The sequence below is a fragment of the Arvicanthis niloticus genome, chromosome 1, assembly GCF_011762505.2.
Source record: "Arvicanthis niloticus isolate mArvNil1 chromosome 1, mArvNil1.pat.X, whole genome shotgun sequence".
NCBI lineage: Eukaryota > Metazoa > Chordata > Mammalia > Rodentia > Muridae > Arvicanthis > Arvicanthis niloticus.
Genome location: NC_047658.1, coordinates 37,295,442 through 37,321,256, shown reverse-complemented (window position 1 = coordinate 37,321,256; position 25,815 = coordinate 37,295,442). Strand labels below are relative to the sequence as shown.

Here is a 25,815-nt window from a genome sequence, read left to right as displayed (position 1 = left end):
CTGCTTGGTCACAGAGGTGGTCTGTTTGTTCTTTTCTCATGGCCTTAGAATTTCCTTTAATCTCTTGTCTGTGTACATCATTCTTATTCCTCCTCCTCCTCCTCTCCCCTCCCCTCTCCTCCTCTACCGCTTCCACCTCCTCTTTCTCCCTTTCCTGGCCTAGTCTCTCATTTTGGTGAGTTTCTTCCTTCGTTACTTTTCCTGACAAAATTAAAAAGCCAGGATGTGAAATTTAAGGATGCCGGCACTGTTCTGGTGCTGTGTAAATTTTCCTGCATTCTCATCTACGGAGATTCCCAAGGCCCAGTAGCTCCATTCAATAGGTATATTATACTCAAATGAAATAACATGTGTGTATCCTGGGACACAAATGCAGAGTACTCTTAACTACCAAGCATTGGCAACAACTGAAATGTCCATCAGTAGATTAGGCATTAAAAAAATTGAGTGTATTCATGCTGTTGAATATGGTGCCGACAAGCATCACTCAGCTGCATCTAAATATAGTAGCACTCTTAACATGCACAAAACTAGGAAAACACGTGAAATTAATCAGAATGCCAATGGTAAAAATATACAGTTGGAAGCACATGAGTGATTGCCAAAGCAGAGAGGGAGGTGGTGAGCTTCCTGGGAGGTGGAGAGAAGGAGGTCTCTGTGCTTGAATACGTGTGTGTGTGTGTGTGTGTGTGTGTTTACATGTGCTTTCATGGGATGAATGATAAAGAACATGGGGAAGGATGAAAACAGTGTTGTGTCCTAAATTGTGATGCTGTTTTATCATACATACACCCCACAGACAAAAGTGTGAGAGTCTAGCATCACCTAGGGAGTGCTGAAGATGCAGACAAGCTTGAATGCCCTTGTTGGTAGAAGTTTCATTTGGATAATTTGAAAGCCATCAGGCTTTTCATAATAATGCCATGTATACATGTACCAATGGCCAAACAAGATATATAGCTATACTCCATGAATCTCCTGCTGAGGACTGGACTGGGGCCCTTCAGTTCCCCTGGGCTTAGTCTTGTCTCTTTCTGAAGGTCATTGGATCTAGAAGGGAGGGTGGGTAACAAAATCACAAAGCCCAGGAAGGTTGAGACTCAGAGCTTCCATCCCATCCTTTCTGCCCACCTTGGCCAGTGAGAGCCAGTCACAAAGCCCTCCATCCCTCTGTCCTGTGGGGGCCCTGGGATGAACCTGAAGCTGTTCTCCTGTGGGTCGGTGTAGAGAAACTGGGAACACACACTAGCAAAAGCTAAAAGGAGAAAGCCCTTCTGATAGACAGAAGCCTAGGTAAGATGCATGATGAATGGGTCATAGGAATGCATGGAAGAGCTTGGTGTAGACGTTGTCTTGGGACACAGCTCAAGTGGGTCAAATGGAAAGATAACATGGTATCTGGGGACATGAGCTCCTTACCTGCAGGGGACATGTCTTGTAGGGAAAGCTGGCCTGTGATGAGTCCCAGCTATGTGGGGACTCAAAGCTGGCCTGTGATGAGTCCCTAGCTATGTGGATGTGGCCTGACCCCACACCCAGTGATGATCTGTAGAAGTCTGTGGCACCGTCCTTTGCAGTATATCTTACAATGGAAAATCATTTGTTACAGTTACTTTTGGCTAATACTTGTCTGGGGGGAAAAACAGGCAATGGATCCCCTGGTGTGAAACATTCATCAGGATTTATTGGAAGTGGGGTGCCGGCTAGTCTATGGAAAAGAATTTGTTTTATGTTACATCAGCTTTGAATAAAATCCCACAGATTTAAGTGAATGTTTTCTGGTTAGGCATTTTATATCCAGGTTTTCTTTGTCTCTTTGTTTCTTTGTCCCTCCCTCCCTTCCTTCCTTCCTTCCTTCCTTTTTCTTTCTTTCATCCCTGTTCCTCTCAGGAATTGGTAAGTCTGTTCTTTTCTCTGTAGCTCAAAAATCTCATATTTTTTTTTCTTGCTTTGCCATTGTTTTTCCAGGTTCTTAGAATCCATTTGTCTCCTTCCATGGCCCTTAGTTTTCCAAGCTATTTTAACTCATAGTCATAGACAACATAGACAAGGACATAGACATATATGTTATAGACACATGCTACCTTGCCTAGCTTCCCATGGTCTCTGGGAATTTAAACTCAGATGCTGGTGTACTTGTGGCAAGCCCTTTACCCACTGGGCCAGCTCTCCAGCTCTTCTTTTTCCTTTTCTAATCGTTGCTTATTAACAAGAAGTTGAACTAATTCATGGTGGCATTCATGGCCTTGGTCAATGGAGATTGTTTTAGCTGTAATCATATGTTTCCAAGGGAGCCATTTCACATGTTGTTACTATGTCATACCTCAGAGGCCAAATGCCGTGCTAACGGTGAGGCTTGTCTGTGTCCCTCTTTAGATCAAGTTCGACAGCGTGGAGGTGTGTGTATGCTGTGAGCTGCAACACCACTCGTCTGGATGCAGCAACCTCGGGGAGACACTGAAGCTGAACCCGCTACAGGAGAACTGTAATGCTGTGCGGCTGACCTTGAAGGTGAGGCTGGGCACTGCCTGTGCATGCATTTCTTTCCTCTCCTGAAGACATTGAGGAAGATTTATTAGCATATAGATTCCTTTCTGCTCATGATTCATCTGGGTGCTTGGATGCTGAGGGAAAGAGCATCTTAAAGGGCAATAGACTATTTGGAAGCTCTGCTTTCCGGTCCCTGTTTCCATCTTTGCTGTTCGATTTTCCTCCTTCTGATAAGAATGCCAGCTCTTCAGAGATATGGTTGCCATGATTTCTTCTGTTTTCCTCACAGTCCCCACTGTAACTCCGACAAGGACCACATGGTTACTCATTTTACTTTTAAAAAATATATTTAGGGCAGGTGAAATGGCTCAGTGGGTAAAGGCCCTTGCCACCAAGCTAATGACCTGAGTTAGACCCCCAGGGTCCATGTGGAGGAAGGAGGTAACTGGCTCCAGAAAATTGTCTTCTTTCCTCCTCACACACGTGCTCATGCACACCCACGTTAAATAAATAAATAAAGTAATTAAAAGATAAAGGAAGACATCTTACAGTTTCCCATGGTAATCTACTCTCATATAGAGCATTTGATCTTTTATAAAGGGGCATAGAACCTGGGCATGATGGTACACCTTTAATCCTAGCACTCGGGAGGCAGGGCCAGTTGGATCTCTGAGTTCAAGACCAACCTGTTTTACTTACCAAATTCTAGGCCAGTCATGGATACACAGTGAGACCCTGTCTCAAAATAAAAGTGGAGAGAGCACATGGATAGGTATCTATACTATCCTTCTCTCATCTGTCTTCTTACAAGGGTTGCTTTACTGAAAACCCAAACTGGCTGCTTAAAAATACATAGGAACTGTCAAGGCAGGTCTTTTCTTGTTGCTGAACCAAAGTGGCTGAATTGTTTTGAAAAGCTGTGCTACTACCATTAAGGGACCTCTTGGTTTTGTGGTGAAGCTGTGTTTACAGTATGTGGGGAGCTATTGTCCATAGCAGGAAACAGGGTTTACAAGGACCATAGGCTCCATAGGACAGCCACCTCCAACAGGGGAAGAAGAAAAAAGGTAGCCACTTGGGGTGTACCTGTCTATAGGCAGTTTCTCCAATACCTGCCTCATCCACATGGAGAAATGGGCCACGTTCATGATCCTGGTACCCACCAAAGTGACATCCCCAGTGAGAACGGAGGAGACCAGAGTTGCAGGTCCATAGCAGGTCCATGAGGATGCTTTTCTGGTACCAACTGTCTCTTTTGGTCCCACATGACATAACTTCATTGTCTGTAGCATCCTACATGCTGGGGTCTGCTCAGGAGCAGTGCCCAAGGCCTGCATGACTGTTCACAACCCACTGCAAAAGGGAGCAGGCAGACATTGCTCACTCTAAGATCTCATTCTCATAACTTCAAAGTTACTGCTTAAGCCCAGTTATGTCTTCTTTCCACAATCAGACTATAGGTAGTTATAGTGACAACGTGACCACCACTTCCTGGGAGGGCTGCAAGCTCCCAGGGAATCTAAGGTTCTGGGGACCACTAGTGTGTATCAGTCAACTTTCTGGTGCCATTTTAATAATATCTAAGTAATCTACTTAGAAGAGGAAAGGTTTAGTTTGTTGTACAGTTTTAGTATTTCAAATGTGTGATCAAGTGTTACCTTCTTCTCTGGACCATGGTATACCTGCACACCACAACAAGAGCGTGTGGTGGGACGAAACTATTCATCTCACCCCAGGCAGGGGAGTGGAAGCAAAGGAGGAAAGGGCCTGACTCCCACAACCCCCTTGGGGGTTATCCTCCAGTGACCTGAGAACTTCTATAGTCTTTCCTCCTAAATCCCCACGTTTTAAATATGTATTTATTATTTTTAAATGTACAACTATTTGTCAGCATGTGCCTGGTGACCACAGAAGCTAGAACACGATGAAATGGGAATTCCAGATAGTTATGAACTGCTGTGTGGGTGCTGAGAATAAAATCCTGGTCCTCTGTAAGAACAGCAAGTGCTCTTGACTGCTAAGCCATCTCTCCATTCCCAAGGACCCAGCTTTTAACAGTGGGCCTTTGGCAATCATCTAGCCAAACCATTCCGCTACTTATTTTATTTTACTTTTACATAATGGGTTATATAGAGTATTTGGTCTGCTCCCCAGAGCCCCTGACGTTTATTCAGTGAGACCCAGAACCCAGGTTCGTGAGCCCTTTAAGAAGATATGAATTGAAAGGTAACAGTAGTCTGGGAAAAGGATGTTTTCTTTAAGATGCAGGCTCAAGCCCTGGTGGCCTAGACTGTGCAGTCCATTGTCGTGTTCTGTTCTATTACCTTGATGAGAGAAGAGAACGGGGAATGTTTTTATGGATTAGCCATGGGAAGCTGAGGAATTCAAGTCAAGACTGGCCATCCTAACTGACCATCTGAACCTTGTCAGTAGCTCTTCCTCATGTAGATGCAGAAACCCAGGGCACTGGTCAGATTTGAAGGCAAATGACAGGCTCAAACCTCATATTGATATTTAAAAAACACATACTCTCAAGGAAGAGGCTGTCAGAGCTGATGGCAGGAGGCTCAAGGGAGACAGGTGGGAGGGTGATGGTCTAGCCATAGTAGTGACTTGGAAGTAGTGACTAGGAGACGAATAACTTTACCCCTGTCCTCCAGTGGAGGCCTCTCTCTATAGGGAGTGGTGATACTGGGATAAAAACTTGCTCTTGCCTGAGAGTGAGTATCTGTGGTTCATTGCTGTCCTCCAGTTTTGTTATTTTCTGAACTTGTTTCCATTATGCAAGGTTGTTAGCATTGCCACATACACTTTAGAATAAGGTTGTCAGTTTCTATGGTGGTCCTGCTGGGATTTTGATTGTGATCATGTGGAATCCACATGTAGCTTTGAAAGTGTCTATTTAGGTCTTCTTTTATTTCAACAGTGTTTATTATTTTTATCAGCATGTAATTTTCAGTTTATAGATCTTCACATGTTTTGAGTTATTTGTCCTTCTTTTCCATTTGGTGCTATTTTCATGATACTTTGGAATCATCTCTCATCATTGTATCCAGATTTGATGCTTGTTATTGAACTTTTATCCTATGATCTTACTAAACTCAGTTACCAGGAGCAGGGACTCTTTGGTAGCTGACCCTGTAGTAATACAGAGGCCATTTTACATTTCCTATTCTGATTACCCAGGCTTCCCGAGAACAGACCCAGCAGGGCACTTGGAGATATAGATTCAGGACAGGGGACTTAATTCACTCACTTGACAGTGAGGCTGAGAAGTCTCACAACAGGCTGTCCACAAGCTGGAGAACCTAGGATTTGGGCAGTGAAGTTTGGTCTGTTGCCAAAAGCTTCAGAATTAAGGGAAAAGATTGTAATTCTCAGCCTAAGGCCAGAGGCCAGAGGCCAGAAGACCTTGGGACACCACTGGTGGAGGTCCAAGAGTTAAGAGTGCTTGGAGTTCTCTGATGTCCCAGACAGGAGAAGGCTGAGAAAGAAGGACTTTACCACCTTCACATTTTGTCTTGTCTGAGACTCCAGCTGATTAAATGATACACAACTACATTGAGGGCAGACCTTTCTACCTGGTCAGTGATTTGTATGTAACTCCCCTTCATAGGCACACCTGGAAACAGTGCCTTACTGGTTATCTTGGTATCCTTAATCCAGTATAGTCACCACCTAATATGAGCTGTCACACAGTCCAGATCAGATGGCCCTTTCCCTGCTTTTTTTTTTTTTTTTTCCCTGTAATGGGAAACTCCGGAACATGGCCTAATGGAGGTGTTTAGAACATACATTTTTTTCCCTGCTCCTGATTTTAGATCTTGCACATACTGTTTGCTTCAAGCTGCTCAGTGATTCTCGTCATTAGATAGTAAAGCCCACTCCTGTCCATGACTAGATGTTGTATTTTGTCGGTCACTTACAGCATCAACGTAGATTACCTACTTACAGAAACTGGGCTCTCAGAAAACCAAACACCACTCGCTTTATTGATGCATCCCAGCAGTCAGTAGACAGAGCTCAAGTTCTAGAGTCCAGCCCCATCCTGAAGCTTGCTTGTTTATTTGTTTTTCGGCATCTATAGTGTGAGAAACAGTGATGAATTCTCTGTGTGACCATCTGACATCTCTGGTTTCTGTCTATATGCGCATCCTAGGGTGGTCTCCGTGTCTTGAACCATTGAAGGGAAATTTCTTTTGCAGTTTAAGCATACTTAGAGATGAAACTATTGCAGACAGCCCCTAGGTCATTCTTTAGTAAATGGGCTCTTGCAGTTTAACAGGACAACTGTGTCAATCGTGTCTTAGGATATCTTTGCAGACATGCTCTGCAAACCTTTGCTTTCTTGAGATAAGAGGAAAGGGATTCAACTGAAACAGGCAGGAATACAAGCAGAGCTCAGTAAAATGTTAACACATCTTAATCCTACGGCTCTACTTAATCCTGTAGCTCTCAGGCAGAAACTGGTAAGCGATCACAGGGCAGGGCAGCAGCATCACAGACTACTAAATGTTTGGCATGTGCTCCTCTGTCCCTCTTTGATCTTATACTCTTATCTTTTACAGTTTGATAACATGGTGACAAAATGGACTTCTGAGTGGTGAGCCAACCTGCATCCCCTAAACCATCTTCTGGTCCTTTTGCTTTGTTCATATTGATGATACTATATATTAAAGCATTGTTCATTTCTGTGACTGTTATTTTTCTTTTCTTCAAAACAGGGTCTTACCATGTAGCCTAGGCTGGCCTTGAACTTTGGGTGATCTTTCTGCCTTGACCTTTTGACTGCTAGAATGACATGTTTGAGCCACTACTCCTGGCTATTCCCTATTCCTAGTGTTTCCACTAGGCTGGTCCTTCCTTCCATCTATCTGGTCACTTACCTGTATGGTCTTACTTATTGTCCATATTTTCCACAGTCAGCTAGTGCCTGGCTGTCTTTTGTCCAGGCAAGTTCTCATATTTCTTCTCAGAGGCTCCATCTCTCTCTCTCTGTCTCTCTCTCTCTCTCTCTCTCTCTCTCTCTCTCTCTCTCTTAGAATTTGGTTGGTTGCCCTGTGACCTGAAGTGTCAATGGGCTCAATTTTAGCTGGGATTTTGCAGTACCCAGTGTTCTGTCATAACTGTAAAACAGTGCTTTTGCCAACTTGCTCTAGCCTATGGAGCATGTGGAGTCCTGTTCCAGAAGATTCTATCTCTGCCAATCTAACATTTTCAAGAACTGCTTCCCCAGCAGTTCTACCTTAGGACATGCCACTGTCTGTCGCCACTGAATATTTACAAAGGGAGAGTTCTAGCACCTTTGTACCCCTTAGGTTTTTTATGACCATAAGTGGTATTAAATCTCTTCATTCAGGGCTGGAGAGATGGCTGAGTGGTGACATGTACTTGCTGCTCTCATAGAAGATCTGGAGTCAATTCTCAGCCCCCACATGGTGGCTCACATCTAGCTGTAACTCCACTTCCTGGGGATTCAAGCCTGTCTACTGATCTCTGCTGGCTCCTGCAGGCACACGGTGCAATACATATGCTCAGATGCATAATTTTATATAAAATAAAATTAATTCATTTTAATTAATTTAAAAATAATTTAAATAAGATTTTTTTCTAGCTTTTCCCACACAGTGGAAAGCTGTGCTTCTCAGCTTCCCATTGTTGCTGAGGGCACGTGAGCAAATTTATGTACATCACTTCTGAAACCTTGACTGTGGGGCGAATCTTCAGAGCTCTTTCCATCTACCACAGAAACTGAACATTATAAATGGTCACTGTCCCATCAGCTGGATCACTACAGGAAACAAAGCCTCCTGCCCCTTACCCAGACTGCGCGTATGATATGAACGAAAAGTAAGGTTTTGTTGTTTTGCTGGGGATATTTGTTACTGTGGCATAACCAAGCCCACCCACCTTGCTTCCATCTGTCCAGTCAGTCACCTGCATGGTCTTACTCATTGCCCGTCTTTGCCACTACAGCTGACATGACAGTTTTTGGGTGTGATTTCAATAGCCTTTTATAAAATGCTATTCATTTAGGCATGTCTTGATACCCTGTGTTCCTTAGGTATATGTATTTGCATTTTGCATATTTCAGATAAATAAATCCTAAGGATTTATTTCTATTATTATTTTAAAATACGTTTCAGTGTGTAGACATGTGCCTCTGAGTGCAGGTACCTGTGGAATCCAAAAGAAGGCGTCAGATCCTCTGTGGCTAGAGCTCTACAGGCAATTGTCAGCCACCGGATGTGGGGCTGGGAGCCCGACTTGGGTTCTCTGCCAGTGCAGAATGCACTCTCACGCTCTGAGCTGATGAACCATCTCTCCCACCCACACACATTTTCTTGAAGTATGTATTTGATCCCCCCCCCCAGTTCAATTTACTGGGCACGTTCTGTGGAGCATTTTTTAATCCATATTTCACAATTTCCATTTTTCTCTCATTTAAAACTGTATTTTCCACCCCGGTTCACTCTACTTTTCTGAAGTCGCCCTCCCTGGCTTTCCCTGCGGTCCACCTCTGTTTTTGTGTTACTCCTGAGGCCTGTGTAGCCACAGCTTGGCCCTTTGACAACAGCTGCCTTCCTCTCCCTTGGTCTGGCTCTTCACTAGCGGAACTTGTACCATTTCGAGTCTGCCTTAGATCTTTCTTCCAAGCACCATGGATAACTTCAAAGCACTGAAGCAGATTCCTGACCCCTGGATGCTAACACAAGCTCATGCTCTTTAAATAGGCTTTACTTAAGGATTTTTTTTAAACTTTCTTTTCACAATTACAGATACTTCTTCCTTGGAGAGACACATGGATCTCACCGTGTTGTTTTCTCTGAATTACTGGCACGGTCATTTTTAACTTGGTGCAGCTTTTGAAAACTTAAGGCATGCTGTGATGTTTGACTTCCTCCTAGGAAGCCGTGGATTCTCAGGGAGTATTGTAATATGGGAGCCCTGTTTAACCTTTGAAGAACGATCCCTATGCCTCGCAGAGAAGGAGGCTTGATTGGTTTTCTTGATCTCTCTGTTTAGGTCGCAACTACAGTGGGCTCGTTGATCTTTTGTATAGTCTCATTTGAGGTCTTACTTACCTGATTAGTAACAATCCATATCTAAGTCTCCATATTAAATTATAGATTATCTATCCTTGTAGCTAATGAACTCAGTTGATGCTGGGAAAATCCCATATAATTGGCTTGACAGTCAAAGAGCTTTGATTTTGGTAGTGTTAGAATGAATTGGTAATGACTTAGTGAGAGGGTTTGGTAAATGTGTAATACCTATGACAGTGCCCTCCGTGTTTCCTGAGTGGTACCAGGAGGTTACACATAAACAATCTGCCAGCCAGGGAAAGAGCCCAGGACTATTACTATGGCTGATGAAGAAGGGACTTGGAGTCCAGAAGAAGATGCAGACATGTAGTCTTTGCTTGTTTGGATGCCCAGAAGCCCTTAAATCTCTTTCTGCTTTCTGCCCCACTCTGTCCTGCCCTTCCCTTTCCTGCTTTGCCCTGCCCTTTGCCACTCTGAAGCATTAGTAGAGAACCCTGGGGGCAGAAACCCTCTCTCTCTTTCTTAAACATAACACCTCAGGCCACAGCAAAATGTTGTATTCTGCAGCCACCAAGTTGAGGACAGACCAGAGCTAACAACCTAAGGGGACCCAGAACTCCATTGTGCCAGGCTAGGATTCTCAAATCTGTATAGACAGGAGCATGGTGACATCCTGCTGTCCAGTAGTCATTGTGTGGGGAAAAAGACCACAACCTGAGAGAGATCGGAAGGAGCCCTTAAGTCGCCATCAATCTGGCCAGTAAGCAGGTCTCCGGTGGCTCTCAGTCCCCCACCATCCCTGCCCTGCCCCTGATGAAGGAGCGTTTTTCATTCTGAGTAGTCAGGACACGGATATAATATGAGGATTTAGATGTCTGCTTTCTCAAAACCTTTGACAACACTGAGTCAGCGCAACTGAGAAATCAAGTCTGTGGATCTTTCTGGATGAAAAACTGTCGATTCTTTTGTAAGATAAGATGGTGAAGAAATGATAAGCTTTTTAAAAATTAGCATTTAAAGATTGTGTGTTTGCCAAGCCAAACCCAGTGAAAACCTGTGACGTTTTCTCTTCAGTATTAATGAAAAATTTTGAGGTTCTAAAATAAGAATTAATTAGTGAAATATGCATTATGTGCTATACTGTATAACCCCCCCCCCCAAAAGAAAATCCTTGAAAATTTCAAGAGTCATTGTGGTTTTATTGTAGGGACCTGATTCTAATTCAAAACAGACTGAAGGAAGACTTGGTTTCATGCACCTGACTTAATTTATCAAGCTACACTGAGGCAAATAACCTAGGGAAAGCTAACCCACAGGCAAGGGGATCAGCATTCCCAAGAAACCAATGAGTCCCTGAGTGGGTGTGTGTGTGCTCTTACCTGAAAAGTGTCTTATCTCAGAGGGGGGAAGGAGAGAAGGAGGGAGGGGGGTAGAGGGGGAGAGGAGGGGGAGGGGGAGGGGGAGAGGGAAGAGGGAGAGAGAGAGAGAGAGAGAGAGAGAGAGAGAGAGAGAGAGAGAGAACCCTAGAGACAAGAAAAAGCAACCCATCATCCACTCTTGTCACGTTCTTACTTATGCCAAGGAAATACAAACAATTTGTGAATAAATAAATGATCATCTTGACCACTGACTGGCAGTATGAAACACCAGACTCCACACACCCCAGTTTATCAAATACACACACAACAATGTACACATACACACACCACATACAGCCCTCAAATTCGACCACGTGCACACACACACACACACATAAAGTTTTCACACCACACTTATTTGCACACACATCACTCACACCCACACCTCTTCTGGGATGGACCATTCCATTCTCAGAAGGGGGAATCTACACAAAGCTGCTGTGCAGATATAGCACCTTTACATGGCTTAAGGAATCTCCCCCCTGAGTTTCTAAAGGGGATACTGATGCATCCCTCTGGTGGATGGTACCCAGTCAGAGATGAAAAGGTTCCACATTCTTGCTGCCCAGTGCGTACTAGCAACCCCTAACCCAGTATAAAGGAACATCTAGAAACCCTGGGCTTTTCTGGCCATTAAAAATCACTTAGCTCCAGAAAGCTCCCCCTCCTTTTGGAGGAGAGTACCCTGTGCTCCTGAGTGGCATCTCTTTCACTGGCTGCTTTCTGCTCTATGCTGTTACTGGCATTTCAGTTCTCCTTCATGGTGAGGATACCATGTTTTGTCTGGTATACACAGTGACAAATGTTCGTGCCACCGGTTGTATTAGCTGCCCTTTGAAATAGTTGAATTGACCTGACAGTTCACTGAAGAGTTCTGTACCTTCTGAGTTTAGACCCAGTCCAGACAGTTCAGATGTTGAGGTAAAAATCTTTTTATGGCACATATATAGTGTATGTTTATGGAATATGTACAATAATTCATCCTATTAGCAAAATTGATGGGCTGAGCCCTCAGGGAATAGGCTATGAGGGCAGCAGCCTATTCAGATGGTCTTTCTGTGGTTCTAGCCCCATGTAGCTGGAACTTGTGTAGCTTGCCCCATGTACATCAGGAACACACACACACACACACACACACACACACACACACACACACACACAGAGAGAGAGAGAGAGAGAGAGAGACAGAGACAGAGACAGAGACAGAGAGACAGAGACAGAGACAGAGACATGCACACTGTTCTCACAAGTGGGACCTAAGAAGCTAGACAGAGGAGGTGGGCCAGAGGAGGCGGGGCAGAAGGCTACTCACTACTTAGGATCAGCGTGTTGATGTGATATTGTATTTACCCCTCCCCTTCCTCCATGTAGACAGCTACCCTTAAGTCTCCTTCTCTTTCTATAGAAGATGCACAACATTCTAGAAAACAAGCCATATAGAGACCTGGCACTCCCCGCTCTTAACATACACTCCTATACCAGCCTCTACTGCCCCAGGACATAGCATGTCCCACCTCACGGTTACCATGTGACCTGGTTGTTTCCCCACACCACACTACCTCCAAATCACACTAGGACAGCCTAACCCCTGGACCCTCACCTCTTTGCTTTCCAAGCTTCTACTCCATTGAGGGTAGGAAAAATAAACCCATGTTTCTTGCTGTTACGGATCCCTCAACACATGACTCCTGACACTAGATGTGTGGCGGATGCTTCCACAATACACCACAGACATTGTCCAGCAACTCTGTTTCATTCCGACCCTGTCTTCCTGGGCTCTGTCACCAAGACTGTCCATGGAAGATGCTAGTCACTTGTTGAGTTTCTGCCCTGCCCATCCTTTGTATGGCCTGGAGCTCAGTGACAGCAGAATCCCTTGGGCTGAGAGTTGTGGCTTACACCAAGAGGCATGGGGCAGGAAGCACTATGGGACTGTTTCTGAAGTCAGTAAGAATACTTTCAGTATGAAGTATTAATGCCTTCATTCAGCAGAATGGTTGGAGCCCCTCTCTGTGCCTTGGTCAGGCACTGGGTATACAGTGATTAAAGACACATACAGTGGCCTCTGGATGCCACAGGGAAAAAGACAAGTGCAACAGAGCCTTGCTGTATGGTGGGTTGCATTTGCCATAACAACTAAAAGTATTGGATTATGGGTATTTTTCAGTCTCTCCCTCTGTCTCAAGTGAGATATATGTTATTTTGCTTGGTGAGAAGAATTTTGCACGTGAAGGTGCTGAGATGGCTCAGCAGGTGAAGACACTTGCGGCCAAGCCTATATGCCCTGGGTTCAATCCCTGGGATCCATGTGGCAGAAGAGAACAGACTCCCACAAGTTGTCCTCTGATCTTCAAAGCATGTGCAGTGGGGCGTGTGCACCTCCTGAACAGGATACTGTAATCCAAAATTTAGGCATGACTGGGGGATGGAGGGACAGTTATATGTAAAGAGTTGGCAGCAACTGAGAAAGTGGGAAGACCTGAAAAACATCTGGGCTTCTGCTGCTGAAGTCTCTAACAAGAACAGCTGCTAGAGGGGAGAGGGGAAAGGAGGGGAAAGGGGAGTGGGGTTAGGGGCGTGTATGTGCGCACAGAGAGAGAGGGAGAGGGAGAGGGAGCGGGAGAGAGAGAGAGAGAGAGAGAGAGAGAGAGAGAGAGAGAGAGAGAGAGAGAGATTAACAGGTTTCTTTGGGGCATTGATATGATTCACAATCAGTAAGCAACCGGTTACAGGAACTTCCGAGGAGGAATAATGTAATCACGAAAGAGCTGAATAAAATTATTGTGTGTGGTTTGTTATATCAAGGCCACAAGGGAGGTGGTCAGATTGAGAGGGACCACAGGAGAATAAAAGCCTGTGGCATGAAACAAAATGTACCATGGCAGAAACTACTTAGGGGCAGGATAGTGTGGTGTGTGTGTGTGTGTGTGTATGTGTGTGTGTGTGTGTTTGCGCGCGCACAAGAGGGAGAGAGAGAGAGCGATTTGTAGTGTGTGTATACATGTGTATGTGTGTGTGTTCTCTCAGTGGCATCCTTGTAAGCTTGTGTGCATAGCCCTTTTAATACATTGTATTGTTTTTCAATGTCAGTGAGGTTAGCGGGATGGCCCTTGTTATTTTCATTCTAGAGAAGACAGAGGAGGGAGACATAATGTGCTGAGACAGAGCTACAATCTCACAACTGATGGCTTCCATACTTGATTTGGTCCATCCTCTGCCACAGTGTAATCCACCTGTTAGAGGACGGAGACACAATGGTACCTGAAGAACTGTGGCCAACTCATGGATAACCAAGGAAGCCTTGGTGTGCAAATGACTAGGATGCCTTCAGCAGCCCTTGTCCATGCACCTGCTGGAACATTCGAGAATCAGATGACATACACCCTGTCCCTGAGAACTGATTAACAAGTTTAACAAAGACACACACACACAAAGATAAGGATAAAGTAGTAAAAAGCTTCAAGCTTTGTTTAGCCAAGATGCTTGTGTTAGTATGCTTCCTGTTGCTATAACAAAATCCTTGAGACATAATAATTTATAAAGTATAGAAGAAGTGTATTGGGCTCTAAACACTGGGATGCCCAGAAGTGCTGCATGTGATCTCTGGGAAGGCAGAGGGTGTCACATGATAAAACAGAGCAAGCATGCTAATTCAGGTCTCCATTTTTATATAAAACCACTAATACTGTCATGGGGGGGGGGGGCTCCCCATCCACATGGCTTCATCTAGTCCTTATCAACTTCCCCCAACAAGGAACTCACCTCTAACTGCCTTTGACATGTACATTTAAGCTGAATTTTAATTTTATTTCTTTTATGTGTATGTCTGAGTTTGCATGAGCCTATGGGCACCGTGTACATACAGGAAACCATGAAGGTCAAATGTGAGGGTATAAGATCCCATGGGACTGGAGTTATACATAGTTGTGAGCTGCCATCTGGGTGTTGGGGATGCAGCCCAGGCCCTCTGCACGAGCAGCAAGCAGTCTTAACCATGAAGTTACCTCTCTAGCCTCATCAAGGTTGAGTTTTAAACACAGGAACTTTTGGGGCAAAGCATTCCAACTGACTGTAGTTTACTGTAAAACCTTATGACATTTCCTGATGGAACCCTCTCACTTCAGTGTCCCCTCCCCGCCTCCGCAGGATCAATGATTGCCTAGAGGCGACCTTTGTGTGTGTGTGTGTGCGCGCATGGGGGTGACTTTTACCATTCCTCTGCCCAGCTGCACACTTCACTAAAATTTACATGAACATTCACCCATGAGTTGTACCACAAGCAACTGTCCCTTTCTACCCATCTTCTTGTTTCTAGACTATGTACTGCAACCCTTGTCATGTCTTCTGTGGGTGGACCTGGTTGGTTTCCAGTTTCTCTGGTGTAGCAGCAGGCACTCAATAGCCATGTGCACTGTGCAGCTCAGGCTAGATTTTTCTTTAGCACAGATGCCTGTGGTGGAGGAAGAATGCACCTGCCAGACTTTCTGTCTTGTTCTCCATGGCAACGGTCAATGCAGTAAAGCCCAGTCATGGGCCTTAGCAGAGGTGCCCTTGCTTCTGGATACCATCACCTTACAAATGACTTGTGGCTATTTGTGTCGCTAGTCTGAGGATGGCCAGTCTTGTCATTTTTTTCCCAGTAAGCCATTTGTTCTTTATTCTAAACAATTAATTCTCTGTCATTCTAGTGTCTCTCTGTCTGTGCCTCATCCCTCCACATTGTTTGGGTGCTATTTGTCATAGCTGTGAATCAAGAAAATTCAATTCTTTTGTGCTTGTCATCTTTGTGATACATTTTAAGAAATACTTTCCTGCCCTAAACTCATAGAAATGGCTAGATTTTATGGCTAGTTTCAAAACTTTGCCTTTCTGAGGCTGGAGGATTGTGAGTTCAAAGCTAGCTTGAGCTGCATGAGACCCTATCTCAAATATACGTATATTTTTAGTTTGGTTTTGTCTGTAGATAATCATCAGCTGTTACAAAAACAGTCTGAGCCTCCTTGTTTGAAGATTTGGGTTTGTTTCTTGGCTGTAAGCTCTTAACGGAGCACAGCCTGCCTTGGTAAATTCACCCACTTCCACCATCCCTTGAGTTCTCTGTGTTTGTCCCTTCCATATTTGAGATGACTCTAACCCAGATGAACCCACTTAGGTACTAGATGTCTTTCACCTGCAAGAGCTTAATATCCAAGATTCTGTTGACTCACCACTGGCTGACTTTCACTGCCCACTCTGGCTCCAAGCTATTGTAGGTCTGTTGGTCATTCCACACGCAAGAGATGGCCTAGACCCTTCTCACAGTTGAGGACCCCCAAATAAGAGAGCTTTTGCAATTTTCCAATTGTGTGAAATCACAGAGGCTCATCAGGCAAACAGGACTCATTGGGACTGGTCCTTATCACCCTCCCTTAAACACTCCCCAAATGGGACCTATCATCTCATCTCCTGCCCTTCTGCCCTCAAAACATCCAGTGGATGGTATCATTATCACTCTTGGTTGCTCAGGTACAGAGCTGAGAGTTGTCACCTCCCTTCTCCTTTTCTATTGTCTCCTCCTCTTTCTCTTCTTCCCCCTCTTCCTCTTCTTCCTCTTCCTCCTCCTCTTCCTTCTTTTTGTGTATCTTGTCTTCATTATCACCTACCTCCTGCATGCTGGCACATTGCTTCTATTCTAGCTTCTTAGGAGATCAAGACAGGAGGATCACTTGGACCCAGAAGTCCAAGGCTGTCTTGGGCAACATTGTGAGACCCTGTTCTCTAGAGAGGAAGAGGGAGGAGGAAGAGGAGGGTGGGGGGGAGAGAGAGAGAGAGAGAGAGAGAGAGAGAGAGAGAGGAAGAAGAAGAAGAAGAAGAAGAAGAAGAGGAGGAGGAGGAGGAGGAGGAGGAAGAAGAGGAGGAGGAGGAGGAGGAAGAAAAAGGAGGAGGAGGAAGAAAAAGAGGAGGAGGAGGAGGAGGAGGAAGAAGAAGAAGAGGAAGAGGAGGAGGAAGAAGAAGAGGAGGAGGAGGAGGAGGAAGAAGAGGAGGAAGAGGAGGAGGAAGAAGAAGAGGAGGAGGAGGAAGAGGAGGAGGAAGAGGAGGAGGAAGAAGAAGAGGAGGAGGAGGAAGAGGAGGAGGAAGAGGAGGAGGAAGAAGAAGAGGAGGAGGAGGAAGAAGAGGAGGAAGAGGAGGAGGAGGAGGAAGAAGAGGAGGAGGAGGAAGAAGAGGAGGAGGAGGAAGAAGAAGAGGAGGAAGATGAGGAGGAGGAGGAAGAAGAGGAGGAAGAGGAGGAGGAGGAAGAAGATGAGGAGGAGGAGGAAGAAGAGGAGGAAGAGGAGGAGGAGGTAGTAGTAGTGGTAGTAGTAGTAGTTGTTGTTGTAAGGGGGAAAAAGAAAGGGTGGCTAGGTTTGTTAGGGGAACAGACTTCCCAGCAGCTGTGAGGACAGGACTAAGAGCTGATGAAGGCTGAACCTTCAGAGGCCACAACAAAGGAAGAGGAGCATAGGAGTCGATTCAATAACTGCTGTTCCACCATCCTTCCTTTGTTTTCCAAGATTACCCACAGTCAACCTTGGTCCAAAAATATTAAATAGGAAATTCCAGAAGTAAACAACTGAAAGGCTTTTTTTTTTTTTTTTTTTTTAACAGTAAGCCATATGCATGGCATGATGAGATTTCACATGATCCCACTCTGTTCCACCGGGAACATGAGTCATGCTTCTGTCCAGGGTATCCATGCTGTAGGCACTGCCTGCTGTCAGTCACTTACACCATCTGGGTTACAGGATCAACACGGAGGCATCACATTCAGGCAACCATTGTTTCACACAACAGTGGTGCCAGGAGCAAGAGTAGTTGATGCTCGCAACTGAAAGAAGCAGGACTGTTATGTGTATGGGTGTCAGACATCCGCTGTGGGACTTAGGACATATCCTCCACAGATACCTCAGAGATGTAATTGTCAAGACTGGAGACAAGGAGGAGAAACATTCCAAGGCCTCCTGGAATGAAGTACCAGGGTTACCCATCAGGTATGGAGTTGACCAGGGGACAGGATTGAAGGCTACAATGAAGACGTGAGGACTCTAGGACTCCAGCGCAGCATGTGTCGCCTTTCCTCATACACATCTCACAGGGCTCAGGTGTTAGCCCCTTCTTGGTCCTTGGTGCTCTCTGTTGACTGAGCTGTGGTGAGATGGAGGAGGATACACTCCCGACCTGAAGTAGCCACAGCTGCTCTCTCCTCCGTATCCCCCTGCAGCCTGTTTCTACTTTGAATCACTGGCCTGAATTTACCTCCCTGCTTGGGCCTGAGAGATCATTCAGTTGGTAATGAGTTTGGCATTCAGCAAGACTTGAGTTCAGCCCCCTAAAGTACATAAGTTTGCTGGGTGTGGCAGCACATAATGCCAACTCTGGGGATATGAGACAGGAGGATGACACTGATCAGCTAGTTTAGTTAACAGACTCTAGGTCAGTCAAAGACTCTGTCTCTAAAAATAAGGTGGAGAGTGATGGGGAAAGATACCCAACATTAACCTCTAGCCTCCATACACACACACACACACACATTCACACATGCATTCACACATACTCGCATACACTCACACACATACATACACACATTCACCTACTCACGTACACTCACACACATAGACACACATATACACACACATACATACACACATTCACATACTCATATACCTACACACATATACATACACACCCATTCACACACTCATACACACACATACATACACACATATTCACATGCTCACACACATACACACATATACTCACACACATATACATATACTCACATACTCATGCACACACTCAAACACACATACATACACACATATTCACATACATATACTCATACACACACACACACATACACACACACTTACTTTACCGTCATCCTTAATAACCGGCTCCCTGTATCCCAAAATATGCTTTGGTCCTGGAGGGCATTGAAGAATCCTATCCAGTCAGGCAGAATGAGGAGGGAGGCACACTAACGTCTTTACGGGAGTTAAATAGATTGGGAATGTTACTTCTGGTGATAGACATTTCCCAAGCACTCAGGAGGCAAAGGTTAATAAGATCACTTAAATGACTTTTTTTGTGCTGTCACTATTTCCCACAAGTGCCTCTTCATTCTTTTTAACTTCATTCTTAATCTTCCTAGACTTTAATCAAACTACTTTTGCGTATACTTAACCTTCTCAGGGTAAAACAAGTCACCATGAGACAGAGCACTCGAGACAGAAAAATAGCAGAGTAATGAAAGTTGGGATGACCTCTAGATGAATTTTATTTGATCATTTGATCAAACAGAGAAAAAGAGTATGGCATAATCTTCAGGTCACGTAAGAGCATTCTTTGAATAGACATAATTTTAGTCTATTTTCTGTTGCTATAATAAAATACCCAAGACTGGGTAATTGATAAAGTCTAGGCGTTAATTGGATCGAAACTCTGGAGGCTGGAAAGTCCAAGAGCGTGATGTTGGCAGCTCCCTTATTGGTGAGGGCCTGGTGCTACATGCTGACAAGGTATATTGTAGCACCGAAGAAAGCCCAAATTGGCTTCTATAACAATCTGCTCTGGAGACAGTCTATTAACCCGTTAATCAGTCTATGCACGATTAACCTGTTCATGGCCACTAATTGCCTCTTAAAGGTCCAGCATCTGAGTACCTCCCAAGGGGGATCACATCTCAGCATGTTTTGGTGGGGACACTTGAGCCATGCAGCTGTCCAATAATCAATAGTGCTGATTGACGTGAGCATCAGACATAGGACTAAATGAGCTCTGTTGAATTCATTCTCACATGCCTCTGTTTTTAGACTCGGGCACTCAGGTGATTAACAGTTTGCAGTAATTATAGGTAATGTTTATTGAACCTTGCTGTGTGCCAGCCATTACTGGAAGCACACTTCTGAACTAATATTACCCTTGAAACTGTGCTATAAGACACAAGCATTATTGTTTTCATTTAACAGATGAAGACCCCAAGGCATGTGGCATTAAATCCCAGAATCACATAGTGTTCAAAGGTGGAGCAGGGATTCCCAGGCAGGCAGGAGGTAGTTGCTTAGCCACTACAAGCAGCATGTGAGTGCTTGGAACAGAGCAGAGCCCAGCAAGGAACTTATTTCCTTCTGAACTTGTAAAATAAACCTGCTCACTCTTGCATGTGTTCAGTATCTCTCTTTTTGTAAATTACCTGAAAACTAACAAGTCATGTTTTGACATATTCCACATTGAGCATGCTCTCTTCCTATCAAGATGCTTTCCTATGGACATGTTGTTTCCTGTGCCAAGATTTCAGTGTGTGGTGGATTCTGCCTAGGAAACAAATAGCCATTGAGTGAAATTGATACTTTACAGTGTAACGGCTAAGCTCCATGGCTCCCAGTCTAAAGTCTTTGAGTTTTGTCAGATTTCTTGGAAAGGGCAATGTGTCCCTTCATCCCGTGTACCATTCTGTTGTCATGTGAAGGGTCAATTGTCATTTTGATGTGGAGGAGAAAGGACACTGCCTCCTCCATGATATAGACATTACCACACATGACTCAAGGGCTCAAGGGATTCCACTTCTCAGGGAGGACATGTCTCCTAACCTAGCAGCAGTTAGATTGTATGTCTCTGTATCTTGGAATTTACAAATGTAATAAGTTTTTACTTGCAGATTTCTTCTCAAGGGATAAGATTGCCTTTTCCTCCCAAAATAATGTTTGAAATAAGCCCTGTTATTTTCCTGAATCTTAAATATTCCTCTAATATCATCTAAATAAAAGAGTGGGATTTTCTTTCTATTTTTGGCTATCAAGAGATTAATCTGAACTATAGAGTTTCTCTCTTATGAATAGTTATCAGCTGTTGCTGTAATTGCTAATGAGAGACTCCAAGGCATACTTTAAAGCAATTAGAACTTTGTTTCCACTCAACAGGAACTTAAGTACAGGAATAATCATCTCCACCATAACTTCCTTGAAGCACTTCATAATGTCTAGAGGTGAATAACCGAGTTATCGCCTGCTTTCTGGGGTGGGTTTATGGATGAGTTTCTGAGTTGAGTGAAATCAGTCCATCTGTGACAATCAATCATAGAGACAGGAAAATGAATGGCCCTACCTCCCCTTATGGCCTAGGCCCCTTGTAACTGAGACCTCTCCCTCAGTAATGAGTATCTCGATACCACAGGCAGATAGCTGCACACGCTGGATGGAAGTTGTTCCAGGGATTGGTGTTAGAAGGCTAAGTTGCCTGACAGATGATGAAGGCAAGCCCAGAGCTGTGAAGAAGCACTCAAAGTCACACACCTCCAGAGTAACAGCCACATGAGGAAGGCTTCCTGTCCAGGGTGACAGGAAGTGTGGCCAAGAAGTGAACTCCTGGGAAGAGGGAGTGGCTACTGTGCTGTCTTCTGTCATGGTCACATAGAGATGGGGCTAGAGAATACTGAGCTGCTGTACTTGTTCAGTGTTGAGCTCTGAAGTCACCCAGGCTTGGTGAGCACCCAGGTACAGGTGCTCCTCCTATCTGTCAGGTAGCTTGGACACAGTTGACTGGCCCAGGAGTAGATACCTAACCAGATGATGTCAGTAAGTAAATAACGCTTACTAAGCTAGGGACCAGTGATCAGAAGACTAAGCCAGTGTCCAGTCTTGGCAAAGCAGGTCTACCAGGAAGCTGTTCTACAGAGGCAGAGACACATGAGGGAGACAAGGGGGCTTTGGAGAGTACAGAGTGAACCCACAGTGCTGGCCACCCTTTGTAGACTATACACTGCAAGAGACTGATGCCAGCTTTTGCTGGAGTAGGTCCATTAATGCTCAGAGAATCTTCACCACAACAGGCAAGATTGGACCTGGGTCTCAAGTTCTTCTGAGAGCATAGAGTTTAACTAGTAGGCAGGCAAGTGAGAGCACTAGACATACTTGACTGAGAGAGACATACTTGACCGTGAGCTTGGAAGCCTGTGTGAAGGAAAAAGGTCACAATGAAGACTGTACTCTCCTGAAGTGGGGTGGGAATGTTTCAAGAGGCCTTTGTACTTACACCTATTAAGAGTTAAACTGCAGAACATTCCAGAAGACTTAGATAAACAGCTGAAGTCAGTGTCTGTGACCAGAAATCTCTTCAGCCGGGAATAGTAATTCGCTAACCGATAGGAAGCGGTTTGAATTTGGTGTTTCTCCCCAGCCAGTGACTGCCTCTGAGCATAACTGTTGTGTGAGTCTCCTGTAAGAAACGTCTCTGGCATTTGCCTTACGGGACACTATTCAGGTCTTCTCTATCTCAGTTTACCCAGATTACAACCTTTGCTTCCCAGATAAGCATTGCTTCCTCTGACCTCTGTGCCAGTCTTTTTCAGTTGACACGGAGTTTATCCTCGCTAGGGATACATGGCATGAGAACGGGGGTGGGAGTGGGGGTGAGGTGGATGTCACAAGTACTCTGGCTCCACCAACCCTATCAGGGACACAGCCTACAGTGAGAATAAAGGACAATATAGAAGACTAAAGGGTGGTGATCTTACAGCCCTCTCTGAACTCTCTCACCTCCGCTGTCCCTGTTGAGTACCCTGGCAGTGGGACTGTAATTTTCTCTCTGTCCATTTCTGCTGACTTACTCCAGGTGAGGCATCATTGTCCCCTACACCACCACCCCCCCCAACACACACAGGTGTGGACCTGTGAAGTCACTGGCCAAGAGTGAATATTGTGATCCGAGTCCTGCCTTTCTCATAGCTTCTCTACGTGCCTGACCTCTCTCTCTTCAAATGAAATCATTTAGGTGACTGCGTAGCCATTCTTTCTCTTAAGGCCCAACCCAAATGCTGCCACCTTTAGGCATACATCCTGGTTCCCTATAGCTCCCTCAGGGGGCCTTGTTCCCCTGTCCCACTAGAGGATATTGGGGCATCCCCGGTGGCTGAAAAGCCATCTCTTGCAGGAGTGCATTAGACATTGGAGGACTCCATGTGAGCCCAGCTGTCCAGAGTTCCCACCCTGGAATTAACGGCAAGGGGACACGTGAACACTGAATTAATAGAGCTCTGCCCAATTACACAGTGCATCTGTGCTCCTCATGGTGCAAAGGGAATCAATAACTAACGAAGGGGCAGTAATTGGCGGCGTTGCCTGATTCGGAAATCTGGAGAGATCCCAGCCCAAAAACCCTGGGCTTAGAGGGCTAACTAATTGAGTTCTTCAATATTGACATTTTCTTTCAGTCATGCCCACACCTAATTGGCTTTCAATTCCTAAGCAAAACAGGTACATTCAGGGTTGTTTTGAGAGCAAACACGTTGCACCTCTGTGTGTCCCTGCCGAAGTATTTGGCACTGAGAGGTGACACACAGTAATTGAAGGCAGTGGAAGTTAAAAACCAGTGTCCCCAAAGTGTGACACAATGGGACTGAGTACACCTGCTCAGTGCTGGTAGAGCACTCTGAGGTCGTGGTGATGAGAGGGCTCTGATACACAGGCGAGTTCCTGACTGGCCTTCTCATACATGCTCTGTGGCATTCTCAGCGGCAAAGCCTTTGTTTTGTCAAAAATTTTTCCTTGCAGATCATTTCACAGGAAAACCAAGAGAATGCCTTGTGGGTTGTTGTTGTTTTAGCCTGTAACTAATTAGCTTGGAACAGCTGAAGCGTCTTCTGAGCACCTTTGCCCCTACAGGGAAGGGGGATGCTAATGCAAAGAGAAGATTTCCTTCTGTTGAGATGGAAACAGCCGACAAAAGAATAGCTCGCTCCCAACACCTCCCTGGCTTCTCCAGCAGGAGGAGAGGGAGAGGCACCTACAGGGTGGATGGTTTGAATGTCTCCATGATGCATTCAGGAATACCAGGTGTGAACCTTCACTGCATTGCTCGGGGTGTGCAGGTGGCTGCGTCTCATTATTTGTGGGTGGATATGTACCCCAGGTAGCACAGAATGGTACCAGCCCTGCAGTCAGAAGACAAGTGGCCGTGGGGAGGATCTTAATGATAGGAACTACAAGTATGCCTGCCTTGGTCAGTGTCCGCAGCTGCAGCGGAACACTTACACTGATGGCTTAGACAACAGAGCATTGCTTCTCTTTATTAAACACATGTGTCTGTAAATATGGTATGTGCATGTGTGCAGGTACCTTTTCCCATGCATGTGCCTGCAGAGGCCAGACGTTAGCATCAAATGCCTTCCTCTGTCGCCGTCCATTGTATGCTTTGGGACAGGGTCTCTCACTGAACCTGGCTGGGGCTGTTTCAGTTAGAGTGGTTGTCTGGTCAGCCCTGGGGATTCACTGTCTGTGTCTCGTTCAGCACTGAGGTTGTTGACACCCATGGCTTCGCCTGGTTTCTTCTCTTTGCCATCATTTCATGGAGCTGGATGTCCCCAGTGTGAGAGTCAGTGAGGTCAGGCAAAGGCTCTTTTCCTGCTCATGATGGCTGACGTCTCATTTCTGCCAGGGAGAGAGGGGAGGAGTGATTGGTCCTCTTCCCAAGTCCTCTCACATAGACACTGATCCCACAGGAGCAGCATCCCCCTGACCTGCTCTCTGAAAAAGCCCATTTCCTGATGCCACTGCCCTGACAGGAACATTGTCAAAACATGGATTTCTGGGGGATAAAACTGTTCAGGCCACAAGACTCACTAACACTACAGTGCATTTAAATGAGCTGAATTCATTTCTTTCATTTGTATTCTTTGCCGAAACATCTATATTATTGACAACGAAGTCATAATTTATTAAGGATCTTTTAAATGTACTGTTGTGCTTTGAACTAAATGTTTTCAAATGTAAATATTAAAACGGCAAATTGTACCTTAATTTCTGCTGACATTCTTTCTTCCTAAAAAATTATTTATTTATTTATTTATTTAATAGATATGTTTTAAGGAAATTAATGATTCATTAATGATACAGGCAATTTTCCAGCAGGTGTTGTCACAATGTACCCCTGTTCTCACCCTTTTGTGACCTTGCTCTTCTGCCTCTGTTTTGTTTGTTTGTTTGTTTGTTTTTGTGCAGCTCAGTTCACAGGTCACAAGCAGTAGGTCACAGGTCACCACTCAGAGCTCACATCACCAGTCATAAGCCTCAGGTCGTGACCTCAGAAGGACTGTCCTGCCTCCCATGGTGGAGAGATAGGAATTTGATACTGTGGGTTTCCCTGCCTCTGTGGCAGACTCTGTGTGGATGGCATGCTTCAGCATTGTGTCAGCCTTGCCTAGTGCTCGGCCTTATTCCAAGGGTCAGGGGGACCCCTCCTCCCACCTCAGCAGTAATTGCACCCTGAACCCCTTCCCTGGGTTCTGTGATGAGGGGTGATGTCTCTTTCCTCTCATAGACATAGGCAACAAACCTCTCACTTTCCAGCATCTCCCACTCAGGTGCCCTTATGCCTGGACACTGTGAATGCTTCACCTTAAATCTCTGTAGAGCCACACACAAACATCTCATGCCACAGCATGTCACAATCATACATGTACACACACATAGGCATGCACACCCCCCCCCCAAAGGATCAACATAATTTCACTCCAACAGTCTGGTCATGTCCCATCTGGCCCCAAGCCTAGCAAACCGCCCCCTGACCTCCAGGTGCAGCCATTTAGATCTTAGCCTCACTCGTGGTTTCTAAACACAAACCTTGCTGTCCCCAGCACTCTCTACGGGACTGCCCAGGATGGCACCACCATGAATAGCAAATGCACCAAGGGTGCTGGTCCCACCAATGGCGTCTCCTGGTACCAGGTCAGGAATAGACCAAACTTTTGCCAGATGACAAATTGGACAGGCACACTGGTGTGAAGTACTCCATGAGAGGTGGCGCTTCACATGGCAGCCTCCCTTTCCCAGATCTAGTACCAGCTGAAGTCT

At 45.2% G+C, this 25,815-nt stretch overlaps 1 protein-coding gene across 1 annotated transcript in view; it reads left to right on the top strand.

Annotated features, from left to right (window-relative positions):
- Positions 1-25,815, top strand: part of Entrep2 (endosomal transmembrane epsin interactor 2) — a 399,942-nt gene that overhangs the window by 325,605 nt on the left and 48,522 nt on the right. The window contains exon 4 of the mRNA XM_034484687.2: positions 2,377-2,511. Coding sequence (XP_034340578.1) covers positions 2,377-2,511 — 135 coding nt within the window. The remainder of the gene's footprint in view (positions 1-2,376; positions 2,512-25,815) is intronic.